Source organism: Globicephala melas, chromosome 1 (genome assembly GCF_963455315.2).
Source record: "Globicephala melas chromosome 1, mGloMel1.2, whole genome shotgun sequence".
NCBI classification, from domain to species: Eukaryota; Metazoa; Chordata; class Mammalia; order Artiodactyla; family Delphinidae; genus Globicephala; species Globicephala melas.
Window position 1 is genome coordinate 116,591,835 of NC_083314.1, and position 19,805 is coordinate 116,611,639.

The 19,805-nt window shown below is 34.1% G+C and overlaps 1 protein-coding gene across 31 annotated transcripts in view; it reads right to left on the bottom strand.

The window, feature by feature from the left end:
- ADGRL2 (adhesion G protein-coupled receptor L2) overlaps positions 1–19,805 on the bottom strand; it is a 369,284-nt gene that overhangs the window by 24,547 nt on the left and 324,932 nt on the right. For 23 of the 31 annotated variants that reach the window (XM_060303575.2, XM_060303582.1, XM_060303661.1 and 20 more), the window contains 7 exons: positions 15,692–15,982; positions 14,803–14,906; positions 13,770–13,955; positions 12,917–12,955; positions 9,938–10,121; positions 1,057–1,182; positions 582–787 (listed from right to left, as the gene is read on the bottom strand). In XM_060303575.2, the coding sequence (XP_060159558.1) occupies positions 582–787; positions 1,057–1,182; positions 9,938–10,121; positions 12,917–12,955; positions 13,770–13,955; positions 14,803–14,906; positions 15,692–15,982 (1,136 nt within the window). The remainder of the gene's footprint in view (positions 1–581; positions 788–1,056; positions 1,183–9,937; positions 10,122–12,916; positions 12,956–13,769; positions 13,956–14,802; positions 14,907–15,691; positions 15,983–19,805) is intronic. The other 8 variants (XM_060303671.1, XM_060303635.1, XM_060303630.1 and 5 more) reach the window with 1 other exon arrangement.

Sequence of the window (19,805 nt, forward strand, 5' to 3'; positions counted from 1 at the left end):
AATGAATTCTGGAGATTCACGTGGCTATCTATGGGCACTTTTTCTCTCTACTATAACAACAGCCAAATTCTGCAGACAATCTTCCAACACAGTGTTTTTAGCTACCAACTTGCATCCTAAGGCACAGCAGAGGAATCACATCTCTTCGACTCTATATTTTTAAAAACACAGGGCTTGATAACAATTGTGTTTATATGATCTGTAAACGAACAAACAAACCAAAAAGACCTGTCATACTAAAAAGGCAGAGCTATCGTGATGCTAGGGTAACAGTTAATTTTCATTCTAAAACAAATTATAGTCATTTACATTTTCCTGTTGATTACTGAATTAGCTTTCATTAAGAATACACTTAAATTCTAATAATCACTGAACCAGGCTCATTTAATTTTATGTTCACAGACTTAAATAAACTTGTGTCTCTGACCTAGTCCAACATTTGAAATTCAAATGGGAAGGCCTTTTCTTTCCTCTCTGCCACTTCCCCATTCCCCCTGTCTCTATCTCTAGCATGTTAGTTTTGCTTTCCTTCCTCACTGGTTTTATAATTTTCCACTACTTCATTAGCATACATAACTTACATCAATGTGTGGTAGGGTAAAAAGCACAGGATCTGTCAAGTATACTCGGCTGGATTCTTTATTGATTGAAACTGAAATGACATGGGAATTCACTGCAATGGTGCTATTTCGACCGATAAAGTCAGCACCCAGTTTTATGGTTGCATTTTCTGTACTAAGGAACTGTCCCAGACTCCGGTAAATGATGAACACCAACTTTGCAAGACCTAGGAAGGTAAAAAGTCATATGTCTTTACAGAAAATATGCTTCTGAATAAGATGAGATACAATAAAATAAGAATAAAATGAAACAAATCCTTATGGAATCTTTATTCAGATTAAGTTTACTGGGAAAGAGAAGGCATTACTTTAAATCTGCTTATAAATGCTAAGCTGTAATTGTTATATTAGGAGTCAAACACTCAGTATTTTAGAATTAATAGGTTTAACTGAACAAAAACCCTATCAATTTTTAAAAGACTTTGTTCCATCTTACCATTCCTGCTGTTCTGTTTGACGGTATTCGCAGAGAGTTGGATTGAGCTGCCTGCCCCTTTGATGCCCAGAGGAAATTTGAAGTCTTGGACCTGTCCTTCTGTACTGAGCACTGCAACTTCCAGAACTGGATAAGGCAGAAGATAAAGGAGGGGGAAAAATGGGGTATTCTCTAAATTCAACTACAAAGAGGCAAATGATAATTGCAAAGAAACCACTGTTTTCCTTTTTTTCTACGTAAAAAACTTTAGTGTTCAAGTCCAACAAAATCATGAACAAACAACTTATTCTAAGAGGTCTTAAACTTTACTACTCTAAAAATTTTGGTGTAAGCATTTTAACATTTTCTTCATAGTTCTATATCTTTTGTCAACTAATTCCAGTCTTTTAGCCTACGAATATGAGTGTCGGATTTATAGTACACGACTATCAAAGTTTCATTTAAATCATTAAGTTAAACAAAAATATTTCAAAATGATTTTTGACTCTATGTTAAGTAATTTTCAACGACCATCACTTGGTAATGGTAAAACAAAATACGAACTATAAATGTGAAGCCTTTATTGCATGTAGACATCTACTTCTATGTATATAACACATTTTAATACATAAGATTACATAGATCAACTTTGCAGTAATAGGTTTTCTCTGGTTTCTAAAAGTAGGGAGCTCAGCATAGCATTATTCAAGAGAAAATGTCTGGCATTATGTTCAAACTTCCCATTAATTCTCACTAGTAATGATCAATTTTTACATATTCAAGTTGGGCAAAATAGGACCTGTGGGCCAAATCTGGCCTGCCACTTGTTTGGGTAAATTAAGTTTTACTGGGACACAGCCATGATTACCCATGAACATAGTGTCTATGGCTGTTAAGTATTTGCAGCTTAGACCACATAGCCTGCAAAGTTTAAAATGTGTACTACTTGGACTTTTATAGAAAAAGTTTGCCAACCACTACAGTATAATCCAAAGTTCAAAAATTCAAATGAAGTAGCAACACTGGAAAACATGTAAGAAAAACAAGACAATGCATAAACATTAAGAACATTTATGTGATCAACAAGACCAATGTTGTTTAACTTTGTTTAAAAAATACAATAGTAACATCTTCAACATAAATGCTGTCTACTGTAACTCCAATAAAGACTGCAATACTTTATATCAGCATATGATTATTTAAAAGAATGAAAAAGTATCATTGTTTCCACTAAAGAAAACTATTTCATATTAGTAATTAGAATGTGCCATTTATTGATGAAATGAGAGGAACTGGATGAAAATTTTTCATTTCAGTATTTGAATTTTAAAAAGTAACACATAATTCAATAAATACAGTCCATACATTTTTCTCTGAATTTCACCCTCTCTGATGGCATATACCCTTGAATAGCTATTTCTATACTTAGACAAACATGTGTGTGTTGTATGTGCCATGCGTGTGCACGTGCACACACACACACACACACACACACACACGAGTATGATGAATTCACCCACTCTCTTTTTAGCAAAATGGACTCATACCATTACAGAGTAACTCTTGGATGCTATTTTTTAAAAATCTTTCTCAACTTTGTTTTGCAAAATACACATAAATTCAGCTGTAAATATGAAATCATAACATTGGAAATTTTTATAAGCTATGAGACCACATGTCAAGCACCTGAAATATAAGTTTATAATGAGTCATATAACTCCTAGAATTTTATCAGCTGCAAAAGCTGGTAGAGATACTTTGCTTAGAAAGATTAAGCAGGTGGGTATGTTGATGATCACCTGTCCTCATAACAGATTCCATGTTTGTGGGTAGTGGGTGAAGGGAATGAGTGACAAAAATATAATATATACCTCTCTCTTCTTCACACTAAAAGGGGTTCTCAATTATTAATTATTCTTAAAACAAGACAGAAGACAGGGTAAAAAAAGGAAATCCTTTAAGTTTTCAGTAAATGTTCCAAATATAGATACACATGTACAAAGACTTAATTTCATTCAACAAATATTTACTTATTAAAGTTTAAAATCATGTCCATAGTAAAAAATTAATAATTTGAATTTTTAAAAACAGGATCATTAATATAGATCTTAGTAGAGATGCAACAATCAACTTTATACTATAAATAAATAAGTAAACAGACAGACAAAAGGGAAAATTTTCTTGAAACACAAAACTGACTTAAATAAATAGAAACCCCAATACTTTATGACCATTTAAGAAAATGAACTCATGGTTAAATATATACTGAATGTTTAACAAACTGCTCCAGTGAATATAAGAGAATGTTTTTCAACTCATTTCACAAAACTAATATATACTCTTGATGCATAGAACAGTAAAAGGAGAGAAATTACAGGATATCCTCACTTATTTAAATTATGTAAAAATAGTTAATAAACTATATATACACTTTAAATATAATATTGAACAAACTGAGTTTAACTCACAAAGGCATAGAGAAATTAATGCATTAGAAAATATATTAATGTCTTTAACCAAATTATGAAATTAAATAAGAAAAATATTAACAGAAAGAATTCAACAAATTTCAACACTCATTCAGTATAAAAAATCTTTATGAAACAGTAAGAATAAAAGAAAAATTCCTTGCCTAGATAAAGGTTTTGTTATCAGGTAATGGTTATGTATCCAAACGTACGGAAAAAAATGATGCAAAACTCTAAAAGCAATTTTTTTTAAGTCAGGATCATTCCTATCACAAGTTTTATTTAGCACTGTACTGAAGGACCTAGCTAAGGCAGTAATTCAAGAAAAATAAAAGGTACAAAGACTGGGAGGAAAAAGCAATGTGTTCATTATTTATAGAAAATATACTTAACTGCATAGTAATGGGCAGGAGACTCTATACTATCAGAAGGAAAAGAATTTAGCAAGTCTGCAATCAGCAAAATCAACTGTACACCAATCAGCAAACAACTGGAATATGTTTTTTTTATATTTATTATTATTTTTTTTGCGGTACGTGGGCCTCTCACTGCTGTGGCCTCTCCCGTTGCGGAGCACAGGCTCCAGACGCATAGGCTCAGTGGCCATGGCTCACGGGCCCAGTGCCTCCGCGGCAAGTGGGATCCTCCCAGACTGGGGCACGAACCCGTGTCCCCTGCATTGGCAGGCGGACTCTCAACCATTGCACCACCAGGGAAGCCCCGGAATATGTAATTTTAAAAAACTACTATTCACAATAAAACTTAGTGTATGTTTCCTAGGAATACGCCTAATTGAAAAAGTACAAGACATTACTGGGAAAAATACAGAACTTGGAAAACCTAACAACAGATGGAGAATTCTATCATGGCCCAATCTGGGAGAACTCAACAGATAAATCTGTGACACTTCTTTCAAAATCTATCTACAAACTCAGACTAATTCTAATAAAAATTCCAACAAGATTTCTTTGAGTATGTGGAACTTGACAAGACGATTTTAAAATGCACATGGAAGAGACATGCCAAATAGCAGCCCAGAGGAATCCGATTCCTCAAGAAGCAGGGTTGAAAGAACTCACCAGATATTAATATTATTGAAACAAAAACAAAAGCAACAATGTAAAACAGACACTCGCAACATGTACAGAAACTTGATATATGACAGAGATATCTTTACAAACCACTGGGGACAGGAATGGCTTATGCACTGAAAGTGCTGAAACAACTGATTATCTGTATAGAAAATAATGAAATTAGTTCCCTCATTAATATTATAAACAAAATAAATTTCAGGTTGGATTAAAAACATAAATGTAAAAAGGCAAAGCTTTATCATTTCTAAAGAAAGTATAAAATCTTTATCACTGCAAAGTAGAGAAAAATTTCTTGATCAGGGGACAAAAAACCCCCCCAAAACACTATATTTTTTAAACAAGATCCCAAAAGTATCAATCCTAAAAGAAAGGACTGATAATTTGAGTTCATTATTCCGTAAAACAAAAGATTAATAAACAAGGTACAAAAGAGAAGGCACAGACAGAATAAACATTTGCAAACTATATAATCTTCAAAGAATTAGTTTCCAGAATGCATTACCTACATAGAAAGAGATAGACAGGAAAAAATTGTGGACAAGAAATTCACAGGAGAGAAAATTAAAATACCCAATAAATGCATTAAGTAATCAGGGAACTGCAAATATTGTGATCAATTCAAATCTACTAGAATGACAAAATTTATGTCAATAATAAAGTGTTGACAAAGAGAGTGACGGGGAACAATGATATTACTGGTGAGAATGTAAATTGGTAAAACAACATTAGAAAGCAACGTGGCAGTATTTAGTAAAGTTAAACATGGGCATGCTCTACCACTCAAAAACTATTTCTAGGTTGTGTGTGTGTGCACGCATATATATCTTGAAAGTCACAAATGTATGAGTAAGAGGCATACAAAAACTTTCACCACAGTTTTCATAATATCAGCAAAAAAGTGTAAGCCACTAAAATATCTATCACAGGCATAGTTAAATGATTGTGCATTCTTAGAGCAAATGAATGAACTAGAGATGCACATATCAATGTGCATAAATATGAAAAATATAATGGCAAGGGAAAATTATACAATTACATTTATAGTGTGAAATCATTAACATTAAAGACATGAAAAATAACAGTTAAATGTACATACCTGTAGAGCAAAAATAAATAAATAAAAGCTTACTAATGCTAACAAAGTAAGAATGATGGTTACCCTCTTTTTCATCTGATCAGGAAGGAGGGGACCCAGGGGATTTCCAGATTATATATACCTATTTCTTTTCCCCAAAACCTGAAGCAAATATGGTAAAATGCTAAGATGTGGCTCAGTGGGTGACTGCTACACAGATGTTTATGATTTTCTCTATACTTTTGTATAGCCGACATAATATATGTTTTGTTCAACAGATTTCCTGAAAGTGAACACACGTGATTCATAGAAGAGCCACCCAGAGCCTCACTCACAGCCAGTGCTGAAGATAGGATTTTAATATATTTCTCTGTCCTTCTGTTTGTCAAATTCATCACTGAGTAGTGGCTGCAGTGAGAGGAAAGGGGAAGAAAAGTAATACAGTGTACAATGGAAAAACTAGGACCTCTGCCAGCAGACCCGCCGTGTACTAGGTTCCATCAGCCTGAGTCCCGGGGTAAAAGCAACATGGAGCCAACTGAAGATGGTAGGGAGCAAAGCAAAGCTAAGCCTCAGGTGACGTGGAGTAAAGCAGTCATAAACTTTGTTGTTGAGAGCTGCCGTGACTTTAGGGCTTTTGTTACTGCAGTATAACTAAGCTTAAATTGAGGTATACAATCAAGCTGGCTGCTAAGCCCATTGGGAAAATAAATGATAGGGAATTTTATTATGCTGGATTAGGCTGATAATAACTAAACCACATAATCAATCTTAAGATCACAAAGAAAGACAATCAAACATGATGTGCTTCTTTTCATAAGCTGCAACAGAAAGTATTGGGAGGTGGTATTTAAACCTAAGGTTATTAGACCAGCCAAAGAACCTCGAAGGGTAGAAGGAAAACTCTTCCTTTTCAGTAAGAGCAATGCATCAGTCAAATGTACAACATGAACTTGTTTGTATCCTGGTTAAACAAATTAGGTATTAACAAATTTACAAAAATCAAATAACTGAAATCCCCTTTTTATCTTTCCTGTTTTTGATATTTTTTTAAAGTATGAGAATGGCTTGTTTTTTTTTTAAGTCTAAGATACATATTAAAGTATTTAAAGTAATAATATAATATTAGGGTTTGCTTTAATAATACAATGGTGAGAGGAATAAGTGAAACAGGATTGGCTAGTTGTTGTTGAAGCTGGGTAATGAGGATTTTTTATCAAAATTAAAAACTTCTGCTTCTCTCAAGATATCATTAAGAAAATAGAATGAAAAGTCACATGCTGAGTGACTATATATTCAGAATACATATGAGACAAAAGATTTGTATCAGGAATATATAAATAATCTTTATAATCCAATAATAAAACAAAGAACTCAAAATGGGAAAAATCAGATACTTCACAAAAAGATATATGAATGGCCAATAAGAACATGAAAAGTTGGAACAGTTTTCAGCAAAACATAACTTTGCAACCATACAAATGCAAAATAAAACCAAAATGAGATTCCACTACAAACCACTAAAACGGCTAAAATTTAAAAAGACATTTGAAAAGACAACTGTAAATGCTGGTGAGGATGTGAAGCAACTGGAACTCTAATTGCTACTAGGAATATAAAATGGTACAATCACTTGGGAAAATAGCAGCTTTACTAATAACAGTCAAAAAGTGGGAATGACCTAAATGTATAAATAGATATACAAATAGTGTTGTGTCCTTATAATGGAAATTCAGCAATAAAAAGGACAGAATTACTGATGTTGGCACCAACATAGATGAATCTCAATAACATTATACTGTGTAAAAGAGGCCAGATCAAAAGGAGTATATAGTCTATGATTCCATTCAACGGAAGGTCTAGAAAAAGCAAAACTAAACTATAGTGACATAAAGCAGATCAGTGGTTGCCTGGGGCTGGGGGTATAACAAGACTGACTGACAAAGATTATAAAGGACCCTTTTGAGGCGGCTGAAATACTGACCATGCTGTTGGTTAAATGGGTGTACATTTGTCAAATCTCATCAAGGAGTACCATTAAAATAGCTGCTCTTATTGTATATAAATTATACCTCAAAGTTGATTTTAAAAAGCTATAATCAGGTATAACATATAACTATACCATTTTACAAGGTCATGTATAAGGGTAAATCATATAATCAAGTGAAAATAAGGATTCAAGGAGAAACCACTAAGGAGGAGAATCAAATTGTCTTAATAATCAAAGATACTGTATCCACACCCTAAATTTAGATGAGAACATAAAGTGAAGACATAAAGGGATAATGGGCTATTTTAGTTCTCATGTCTAAAAAGACAACAAGTCCTAGGAAAAAGTTGAATCTTGAATGCCATATTAAATTATGGATATTATTTTTCACAAAATTGTGAAATAAAAGACATGGAAATATATTGGAATATGTAAAATGTAAAATATGTAAAAAAATATGTAAAATATGTAAAAAATATGTAAAAAAATATGTAAAATGGCCTTCATATCGATAATTCTTGGGTAATAAATACATGCATACATTAAGTTCAGGGCATTATTTTTGAGAAGGCAGTAAAATGTGTACTACACGCTATGAGAATCTCTACCCACAATGTTCTTTCTTTAATTAAAATTTTTTTAAAAACCAGTGTAAAGGATAAACATTTAGAACTCTGAAAAACACAAGTATCAAGGAAAAAATATTCCTGGCCATTCTCAAACTGAGATAAAAATATCTCAGACATATAATAATAAAGTGTTCTGCATACGTAAAGCCGGTGGGAGCAGAGGATGTTGACCTGCCCTATCAAAATTTCTTTGCACTCTTGGAAGGAGCTTAAATGGGAAATTTTATGTTTTTGGTTGCTTTTAAAATAGCCTTCAGAAGATTTAGAAAACAAATTGAGGTCACAACACAACACTTTAAACAATACTTTTTATGACTTATCTTCTGAGACAATCAAGTCCACACTCCTTTACCTTACAGGTACGTCCCTGGAAACATTTGAGAAGAATTGTTTAATGCGTATGTTAGGAATTTTATTAGACTACTAAATAAATTAAACCTCAAAATAAGAAAAGCTTTAGACATAAAATAGGAGCTTTATTCACTGTCTATTCCTACTAAGCTATGGTAGAATATCACTTTCCTTATGACTGGTCTCCCACATTAAAGCAGGCCAAATTATTTTGATTTCACTTAAAGTTATTAAGTTATTTGTCATTTCAAAACCTCATAAAGTAAATAAAAACATGATTTTAATATACCTTTTTTCCTAAAAACTCAGTTATTTAAAATAAGCTTAAGGCTCAGTTATTTAAAATAAGCTTAAGCTTAAATCCAGGTATCATAATCTGATAGATGTCTATTTCTCCTATACACCTTGTTTCTCTGTATTTTTAAATAAAAGTCTCATACTTAGGTAGGCACAATAAGGCAATAAGATATGGCATTCCAGATAGCAAAACTTCATTCAATATCTGCTGCTCCAATGCACTCTTTCGATGGAAAAGTAGTCTGTGTTCCCTTTGGGTTTTTTTTTACATTTATGCTGTGGAAATTTTTTTACTTTACTAAGGGATACTAAAATTTCATTCGAGCTCAACCCCACTGAATAACAATTCTAAATCAGTCAAGCCTATATTAATATAATTTCACTGTACTTACAGTAGTACTTCTTTCAAATACCATCAAAAGTGAATTCTTACCTCTCACTGCCAGCATTTAAATTCTAAATGATGCTTCAAAACTATCCGCAGCTGTTTTACAGTCTATAAAGCATGGATATTCTGCTCTATGGGTGATGTAGTTCACTGACCACATTTTCACCTGAAAGCAGTTCTGTTTAATATAAATGTTTGGCTCAAATATCTGTGTGCCTAAAATATTTGGGAGAACGCATTTCAGAAAGTAATTTAACCTCATTAGGAACGTATTGTATAAAATGGAAAGGCATTCGCCACAGCTCCACAGCAAGCACTTTCATTACGTAAGCAATCCATATTCTTGCAGTTAAGTACTCTACACACTGTTTTCCTTTAATGATTTTTCAGTTGGAAAAAAACACCAACTTTTAAAAGACATAGGATAGATTTTGGCTTTTGCATTAATTTTATGAGTGTGATCAATAATATCTCTTATTAAGGGACAAAAATAATTGGACAAAATAGAAGTTTGGCACTGGGAAATAACTCACAAGACTCAATGGAAGCATTATTCTCTTAAACATCTATCTTCTAAATCAAAATTAAACCTGACAATAGATTCACTCACCAATATTTTCTGTGGGCATTGAGACCCTGGTTGGTTCTACGAGATTGTCAGCCAGGACAAAAGCTCCTTCTTCCAATGTATCCAGTAGCATTGTTGCAGTATGCGCTTGTTCAGAAGAATTCATGTGTTTCCATGATTCCAAAGCTTCAGGTCTCAGAAGGTTGTCCACTGTGTCAACAATTGCCTGCATCCATTAGAAAACTATCATTAGTTTTGACTACTTCTAGTACCAAGGTGATTTTCAATCACTGACTAGTGACAACTGTAATATTTATCTGTCATGATGATTTACTCTTACGGAAGAACACCTGGACAACATATATGTGGCCAACTTGATGTCTGACCCTTTCAAAATAGAACTAGCTGAAGATCAGTAGACTACTATTTGATTATAAAGACTAAGTATAAAGAGATGACTCGTTTCTGTTTATCTAATCATATTTCAATTGTTGCAAAGAAATAAAACCAGTGTCAGCTCTTAATCTGAGGTATTACCCCTACATGCATGGTCACTCCTACATAAAACCTCAAGACTTAAATGTTCTAAATAGAAAACACTGGTGTCTCTAGAGTAGCCTAATACCTATGCTTGAAAATTAAACCATATTGTTTTTTGGAACCTGAACTAAAAATAATAACCAAAATTGTGCCTTATAGCGTTGTCTACTTATTATCATTGGGGAAAAAACAAGGTGATTTCAAAGTGTATAAGTTATCTGTGAACATTTTCAACTCTTCCAATTGCCTGGCCAGCTAAAAAACACTCGAGAGTATACCTTAATTCATAAACAATCATCTGTTTTTAAGGAGATCAAGAGAACAGTCAAAATATTTAAAACCTATACTAATAATTTAAGAAAAACAGAAAGGCAAAGTAAAGTCTTAATAAATATCCAAGTTATAAATATTCCTACGTGTAGGTTTAGTTTATTACCATGTAAAACAACATTAAATAAAAATGTAACCCGGTCAGTTAAGCAATTGAAGGCAGGCTTTTGTACTGATACTTACTGTAGCTGTACACTGACTATGGCTTGGATAACTGAAATCACTGAGTTTATTTACTCTTTCCCATTTACCTAGCCATAATGTGTCATTAAGCCCAAATATCAATTGTTTTGATCTCCTGATAATCACTGAGAAAAAAAAACACACTCTACAAAGAACAACAAAAATTGCTAGTTTGAGGTACTATATTGAAATGAGCACGGGGAAAAGTTGTTTGAGGCTACTGTCAGAGTTAAGATTAATTAGCTTAGTCCAACTTAATATCCTCGTTCTGTCTGCCACGTGAGCCACCACGACCTTCCTAGCAGGTAGAAGATACTCGCAAGTGGCACTAAAGGCTTTTTTCTCTCTCTGATGGGAGATAGAATAGTCAAAATGCTCACACTGATACTGCTACAGCCATTAACTAGAATGGAACAGAAATTGGTCTGCTGAGGCCAGATTCATTAGTCACCAAGAAATACAGACTGGAACCTCTAATCTAAGTTACAAATGAATCCTCTGTCACAAAGCAGGAACTCGCTTCATTTGCACAGTGTAAGTCAGCTTCTGATTTGTAACTTAAGGAGTTTTATTAGTTTTATCTGAACACAGACGCTCACTTGAGACATACTGAAAATGACACTGGTCAGAAATTAAGGTCATGCTGAAATTTACTACCTATACACATAACTCGCTGATGGCATGCTTTTATTAATTTGTAATGCTCCTTAGTTATTACTAGTTGCATTTTTCTAGTGGAATCAAAATGATCATTAGCCTAATCATATTCCTGAAGTAGTCTCCCTGCCAAAGAAAAAAAGCTATTCTATTCCCACTGAGATATATGTCCTGGGCGACATACTAATTATTACATTTCACACGTTAACTAATACCTTAAAGGTGAGCTGAAAATTTCCGTACAACAAATTCTATACACTTCAGTATCTATTTCTTTGCCCCCATTAAACAGGCTAATAAGGGACTTACAAAATATTACCACCTAAAAACAGACTTTCCCACTGCCTTTTCCTGTAAAGTTCTCAGATGCAGCAATGTCTATTACTCGTTAGTGAAATGCTGTTCTTTTTTTCTAGATCCTGCCAACTAAAACTGGTGAAGTCATATCTTTTGAATAATCTCTATTCTACAAAACTTACAAAGTTCTTTCGTTTTGTTTTCATACATATACAGATTAGTTCTTCAAGGTTTGATTGACTAGGAATATGGTCCCCAGATGAGTAGGGTTAGAAAGTAACCATCCCCAGCAAAAGAAACTTCTTTATTATTTGGATCTACCACACAGAACTGGCTTGGCATAATTCCAGTTAGCCTCACCATGTTTCCTATTTTACTTGGATATACCAGTGAGAAAAACTGGCTGCAGTGGACAAGGATTCTGAGCCAAACAGTGGCTTTCCGTTTCTATCATCTCGATAAAAACCAACATATAACATATATCGAGAGCACTGTCACATTATTTATATTTTATTTCTAGTAACCCATCCCCTTATCAACCTGATTCTAGAAATGACTCCAAAAAATTTCAAGACAAAGCCTGTTTCATTTAAGAGTACACCACAGAGGTAAGAAAGCAGTGACTTTTTCATGCACATACATTATGACTACACAGTCTTTGATATGATAAACTGCCAGGAATATATCATAGCTGTTTCACTCAAGTTGTTTTTCAATCCACAGAGATGACAACAGGATATAACGAGACTTTATGATAACTTTCCAATTCAGAGGATATTTCATTAAAATTCTTGTATGTTTGGATGAATGGAAAAACAGCAAAAATTATAAAAATAAATTATTTGCTTATTCTGAGAGTAATATACCTGTGAAAAGCCAACATTTGTACAGCTGATATGGGGCACATTATATAATTATCAAAGACTGAAATACATTGGATCATGCAGCAAGATGATAAAGCGTAACAGGTAGCTGAAGAAGGGAGAAAGCAGGGTGACAGCACAGGGGAGATACCTTAAGGTAAGCCCTGCATGTCTTCTCTCGTTTTTGGAGCTTTTTAGTAAAAGAAAAGAAAATCAGAGGTTAGATTTTTATCTGTTGAAAATTGAGGAAAGAAGAAATCCTCAGAAATTAAGCTGGTGGTCCTGAGCTCAGCGTTTATTATGTACCGTAATCCTCTGGATTTGTGTGAGTCTATACTGATTGCCAAGATTGTGTATTCAGTTTTCAGCTGTATTTTACTAAACATGATAATCCAAAGTATCTTGATAAACCTAGAGACAAAGTATGTGATGAAAAGGAAGAAAAAAACCATAAAACCATTTCAGCCACAGATTTCGGATTCATATGAATTTCATATAAACACTTTACAGTGTGGTTAAAATAACTATCAAATTTTTGTCAAGGTAGGAAAAATTAGTAGCACTAACACACTATACTCCTAGCAAAGGAAACTTGTCCTTCTCTCAAAACCTACCACTGAAAACAGTATTTCAGTGGCTAACATTCCTATATGCATCACAATTTTCTTACAATCACAAGAGTTGACTGTATTAGTATATCAGTTGTGTAACAGAATCTCTCCTAGTGGGCCTTCCAAAGTGAGAGTACTGACCAAAACCAGGCAGATGACGTTTACCACCAACTAAAATCTCCCTCAGGTAATTAGCGTCATTTGGGGGGTGGGGATGGGTGTGCACGTTGCTCCTTTCCCAACTATAATTCTTTCTTGAGATATGAACCAAATTAGAAGTTCTGTTTCTATGCGTTTGTCCAGGGGGCCAAAAGTTAGGCAGTTAACTGCTGGAAGAATCCAGAGCAGCCATACAAAACATCTAATTGAAAACAACGGAAAATTTCTACCTACCTTGTTATAACTCCGTCCAGCTGAATCCTTTTCACTAGGTTTCAGTTCCTGCAGCTGCGCATCAAGAATGTCCACCAACTGCTCCATCAACCTCACTGAAGAACTCACGTCCCCAGCAAACACTGGCCCTTTGGTATGTTTAGCCAGTTCATTGGCAAGGCTAGCAGCGTTTTCTCCACTTCTGATCTGAAATGACAGTTTATATTATCTCAGTAAGATTTCTTGTTCTGTTTGTGGCTTCTTATTTTTTTCCCAAGTATCTTTGTTGTGGTGAGAAAAGTATTTGCAAATATGTCAAAATCTGCAACTGAGACCAATAATTTCTCTTCATTTCAGATGATTAAAGATTCTTAGATCCTCAAAAACATATACTTAATCAGACATTTTAAAGAAACAAAAGGTAAAAAAAATCAGAAATCGTTTAAAAAAATTTTGAGATAGTTCTCTCATTTCACTGCAACCATTTAAAACTGCTATTTAAAAATCTTACTTATTTATTCCAATGATCCAAAAATTTAAGTGAAAATGTAATCAATATAATACTGAGGGCTATTATTATCTACTGCTTGCATTTTAGAAAGGTAGATGGCGAAGGAGAAACTAAAATATCACTGCATTACAATGTAATATTAAAGTTACTAATGCTTTTTAAAGTGATTTTTCTTATTCTATCATAATCATCTGCAATATGAACATCTGCTTGCATTCTGTGGATTCAGTTGCAAATTAATGATACTTGATTTATTAGGCCAATACACTATTTGTCTTACAAACATCAAAAGAAACAGAACTAAATATGAATGAAATTAAGCAACTATGTACTCATTAAAAAGCTTAACATAGAAAACAGCATGCCCTAAAACATATGTAACTTTGAATAAATAGTTTACAGACAAAGCTATGCATAATTTTTTACTTTTACGCTGAACAAAGAGCAACGAAGCTGGTTTTAACATACAAAGTTAAATTATTTATGTTAGAAGTTAAAGCCCTTAATCACCAATGTGTATCATATTAAAAGGTTCCAACCAACCTTCTGAGCCAGCTGATTTACCCAGTGTGAGGTACAGTTGCTAAGATCGGGGCCCCTAGGGTTCCATGTTCCAGTGGAAAGCATGCAGAGATACGAGGCAGTTCCTACAACAGATGTAGAAAGCAACAGTGAAATTGAAACCATTTTTTCTGCATGCATTCGGGAAATCAGCTATGATGATCCTACTCCGTGTGTTAAATTATGAATAAACATTAATGGAAGTAGTTGACAATAACTGATGAAAAGTAGGGTATAATACAGACTATAAACAGTAAATATAAAGTCAGCACAGAAATATCAGACATTTACAGCAAACAAACAAAAAGCCCTTGATTTTCTTGGGACTCATCCAAAATGATACATTGCAATGAGAAAGACAGCTGTAAGGAAGCCTCACTAGAGAATCCATGGGCAAAAATCTCAGGCTTGACCTAGGTCTTTAAGAGGGAGAGAATTTAATTCAGTGCCTGACCTTAAATGACTTTTACAGTTTAAAAACCTTTAAGTTGTCTACATGTGCTATATTACCAAAGTAACAAAAACAACAATGAAGTTAGCTATCGTAAATATCTCTTTCCTCAAATAAAATCACTTCTGTGTAGTTCAGAACCTACTTAAAATAAGTTTTTGTTTGTTTGGTTTTTTTTTTTGCTGTACCCAGGCCTTTCACTGTTGTGGCCTCTCCCGTTGCGGAGCACAGGATCCGGACACACAGGCTCAGCGGCCATGGCTCACGGGCCCAGCCGCTCCGCGGCACGTGGGATCTTCCCGGACCGGGGGCACGAACTCGTGTCCCCTGCATCGGTAGGCGGACTCTCAACCACTGCGCCACCAGGGAAGCCCCTAAAATAAGTTTTAAAATGTATATATAGTATTTGACAGGAAATACCTCTCGTTCCCTTGGGACATGGTCGTTCAACCATCATTCCCCTTTGTGTCTGAGGCCACCTTATCCCCCTTGCGTCTAATGCTTCACAGAATCTCTCTGGCAGGGGAAAAATATTTGTTACAGGAGGAATTTTGGTTGTAGAAACTGCTGGAGGTGGTTTTGTCCCTTTGCTTCCTTCCTGAGATCCAGCTACAGTTGTGCTCATGGGGCCTTTCTGTGAAGGGCTTGTGGTTGATACTGTGGTTTTGAACATCTCAGCTGAAGAAGTTACTGTCACAGCTGTGGTAGGCACTACGGAAAAAAGATGAGTATGTTAATCTCAAACACACACTTGCACTCATATGTGAACGTGTACGCACGTGCGCACACACACACACACACACCCTACCCATCCAACTACCCCAAAACCAACAAAATGAGAAATTAATGAGAATATCCGTAGGGTGGGAGGAAGAATAAATCTCTTCATTTATTCCAATTTATTCATATTGTTGGCTAAGCGATGGCAGTTTAGGATTTACCATAGATTTTGCTCTATGACTCTAATTGTGCTAGGCTTACTTCTCAATGAAATATTTGATAATAAATTTTATGTACAATTTCATCATATATCATGTAACAGGAAATGAAGGGCAGTTTCATATAGAAAATTTCAATGTACATATCAAATACATTATGTCATATCAAATACATTTAGAAAAATCCGTTTCTTATATAAATTCATACTCTGAAACAATAAAATTCAAAGTATCAACAAAAGTCTAACCATTACATATAATTAGGACAATAGAAAATTTCAAGTCACCCACTCTGCATCTTGAAGGAAAACAAATACTGTAACATCTTTCCACCCAGCAGCCATTCTTGCTTGAGAGATTTTTGAGCATGCCTGATTAGATCCAAACAGAAGATAAGCTGGGCATGCTTGTGCTGTTTCAGTAAGGAAACATCTGAGGCTTCGACATTTTTACTTTTGAAAACACAGGTATGAAAAAGAAACTACTTCTGGTCAGAGGTTACAATGCAATCTCATATCAAGATAACGGGTTCGATCAAATAATGCCTAATTTGAAAACAACCCTACATATCCTACTGACCTTTAACAGAGAGCATAAAAGGATTTAAAAATATAAAAGTGGATTTAAGCGTAGAAATTTTAAAATAAAACAAATTTAAGGTTATTTTGGACTTCCAACATTACTTTTAAACTGTTGAATCCACTAGGTTAAAATAATAATGGAGCTTAATGTTTCCCTCATTAACACTTAATTTAAAAAAAACAACAAAAATTCTGTCAGTAAAACTTTAATGGCACCATTTAAAATCTATTAGGTGATCACACTATAGTTTTATCAACATTTAGATTACTGGCTCTTAAGACCTTGTAAATATGATGCCTTAAATTTAAATTGAGTAGAGCAAACTAAAAATAACTATTTTTTAAAATAATCTTATAAAACATTAACTTAATTTATGGCTTTGCTATACATAAAAAACAAATTAGAACATTAAAACTTCTTGGAAAACAAGTTCATATTATCACTGATAATATTAAGCTCTGGTCCATAAATAGTTTACATAATTCTGACTCTATGACAGAGTATGCTAAGTTTATCAGAAAAAGTAGTGTGTACTTGTTCCTAGTTCTTTAGTAGTGAGAAACTTCTTGTTATCAATAAGTGCAAGACACACTTTTTACACCCTTTTTTCATTCTATCACAAGAGAAACTTCTTAAGCAGTGTTTTATTTCCAGGGCATCAGTTACTGACCATATGAGAGAAGCCTGTGTACATTAGCCAAGCATCATGCCTAGCCAGCTGCTGCAGAAACCTATTCAAACCTGTTTATCTTTTTCTGTAAAGCGCTTCCCTGACATCCTGTTAAACCTCGTAATTTTCTTTTGATTACAATGCAGCCAGGCTTTCAGTGCTTTCTCAATTAACATTTGTCAAAAGCATCACAATCTTTTGCAGAAGTGTCAAGTGAATGCTGCTGAATGAAATCTAAAAGCCGGGGGCGGGGGGGATCCGGAACAAAGAGAAAAGGGCAGAGCAAAATGGTTTAGTGCTACACCTTCTGATGTATCCCTTGACACTGTGCTAATTAGTACATATTTAATCACTGAAATATGTATTAACAATACTACAATTAGTGATCTGTTTGCTGAGCATCAGTAAAGATTCATAATAAGTGAGTGAAGGTAGGCAATAAAATGACTTTTATTAAATGCACAAAATTTCATGCAACATTCTATACCATATTTGCATGTGTCATTGATAATAAAATTTCATACCTTTTTACCTTTTGTTCATCAAAAGAAGTTTAAAGGGAAGCAACACATTCTTCAAAGGTAAACCAATGAAATATTGGGGTACCATGAAAATAAACATGAACGTCAACTTTAAGTGGCAAAATGAAACCCTTTAGGAGGACAACTATAAGATTTTGCAAGGCCAAAGCTTAACAACTTCAAGGAAAGCATTTTTTTCTAATGTTGAAGCTAGAAATGAAGAGGTATTTCTAAAAATTAATATTTCTTTCCCTAGGTGAAGACAGGTCACAACAGGGCACCCCATGGTGATAAAAGCTTACACTTTATTCAGCATTTATGTACCAGATGCTGTGCTAATCACCATTCATGGATCATCAGATCATCTTATTTAATCCTTATCACAACCCCATGAAGTAGGCACTATGATTATCTTCCTTTTACAGAAGAGAAGACTGAGCCATGGAGGAGGTTAAGCAATTTGTTCAGGTTCACTTGTCCATACTCTTAAATGTTATGATCTTACTTTTCTAGATAAAAGATTTTCAGAGACTCTGGGAAAGTATGGCACCCTACTAAGCAATTTGCCCTTATTTTGGAGCATTTAACTGACACTGTGTTCTGCATAAATCTTTAAAAGAAGAAAAAATGTGGGAACATAAGATACTGAAGCAATAAAAAGTTTCGTAAGGAACCGTATGTGGCAAAAGGCTCAAAACTCAAGAATATCCTATAAATGGTAACAGAAAACATGGCAACTCACAATAGACTTATGTCATAAATCTAAACCCTACTTTACAGAGCCTGTCCCAAAATTATCAGGTGCCATATCAAACACACAGATTAAATGACTTAACATTCTACCTACCATTTATTATTTGAGTACAGAGATGTAGAAACGGTGCCAATAATGCTAATAAACATATTTAATAGGTACCCATGAAAATTTCAACAAACACATACAGAATGGTTCAATTTACTACGACAGTATTTACTAAGAACTTGCTAATTATCGCCAGCTTTTTCCTGTGTGAAAAGATTTTAAGGACAATATGGGTTGTTATTTCCCTCTTCCAAGTCCCAAAACTCACCCATTATTCACTGAATGAACTCCAGTTAGAGTGAGTCTGTAGCCTGGTAAGGCAAAAACTGCAGATTTATTAAATTTACCCTTATTCGATGTCTACAAACACTGATCATCTTTTAATTAGCATCCATTATCAGTGGGAAGATGTTTTAAGAAATATGTATTCTACACTGAACACTTCCTAAGTAATAGACCTAACTGGCTCTCTTGATAAAAAATTTCCCACATGTTGTTTAAGTGTCATACTTCATTATTACTCTAAGACAGATATTCAGAAACTGTCAACACTCAAGACACAATATTTTTCGATAATGTTTGGGATATCAAATCTGAAGACAGATTAAGTATATATATAAATCAATTCAGATTAAGACATAGAAAAGATATATATGATATATCTTAATATATGACTGAAATGGGATTTTTCTAAGCCCATTTTATAGAGAAAAAAAGTAAAAGAGGAAAAACAGACCTAGTTCAAGGAAATGGAGCAAATTAACTATGCCGAGATCACAAAAAGCTAAAAATTTAAAGAAAAAAAGAAAGATGTATTTGAAAACATTATCAAGGCCAAGCAATAATGTACTTGTGCTGTTAGGAATGAAAGGCTTGGATTTATAAATGGGGAAAAGTATTGAAGCTAATACAGTGAAACAGTCCACAATGAAAAATTATCCATTTTACAGCACAATGTACAGTTCAGCTATATACATGGTAGCAAAGCCAGTACATAAGACTTGCTGACAGTGGCTTACTG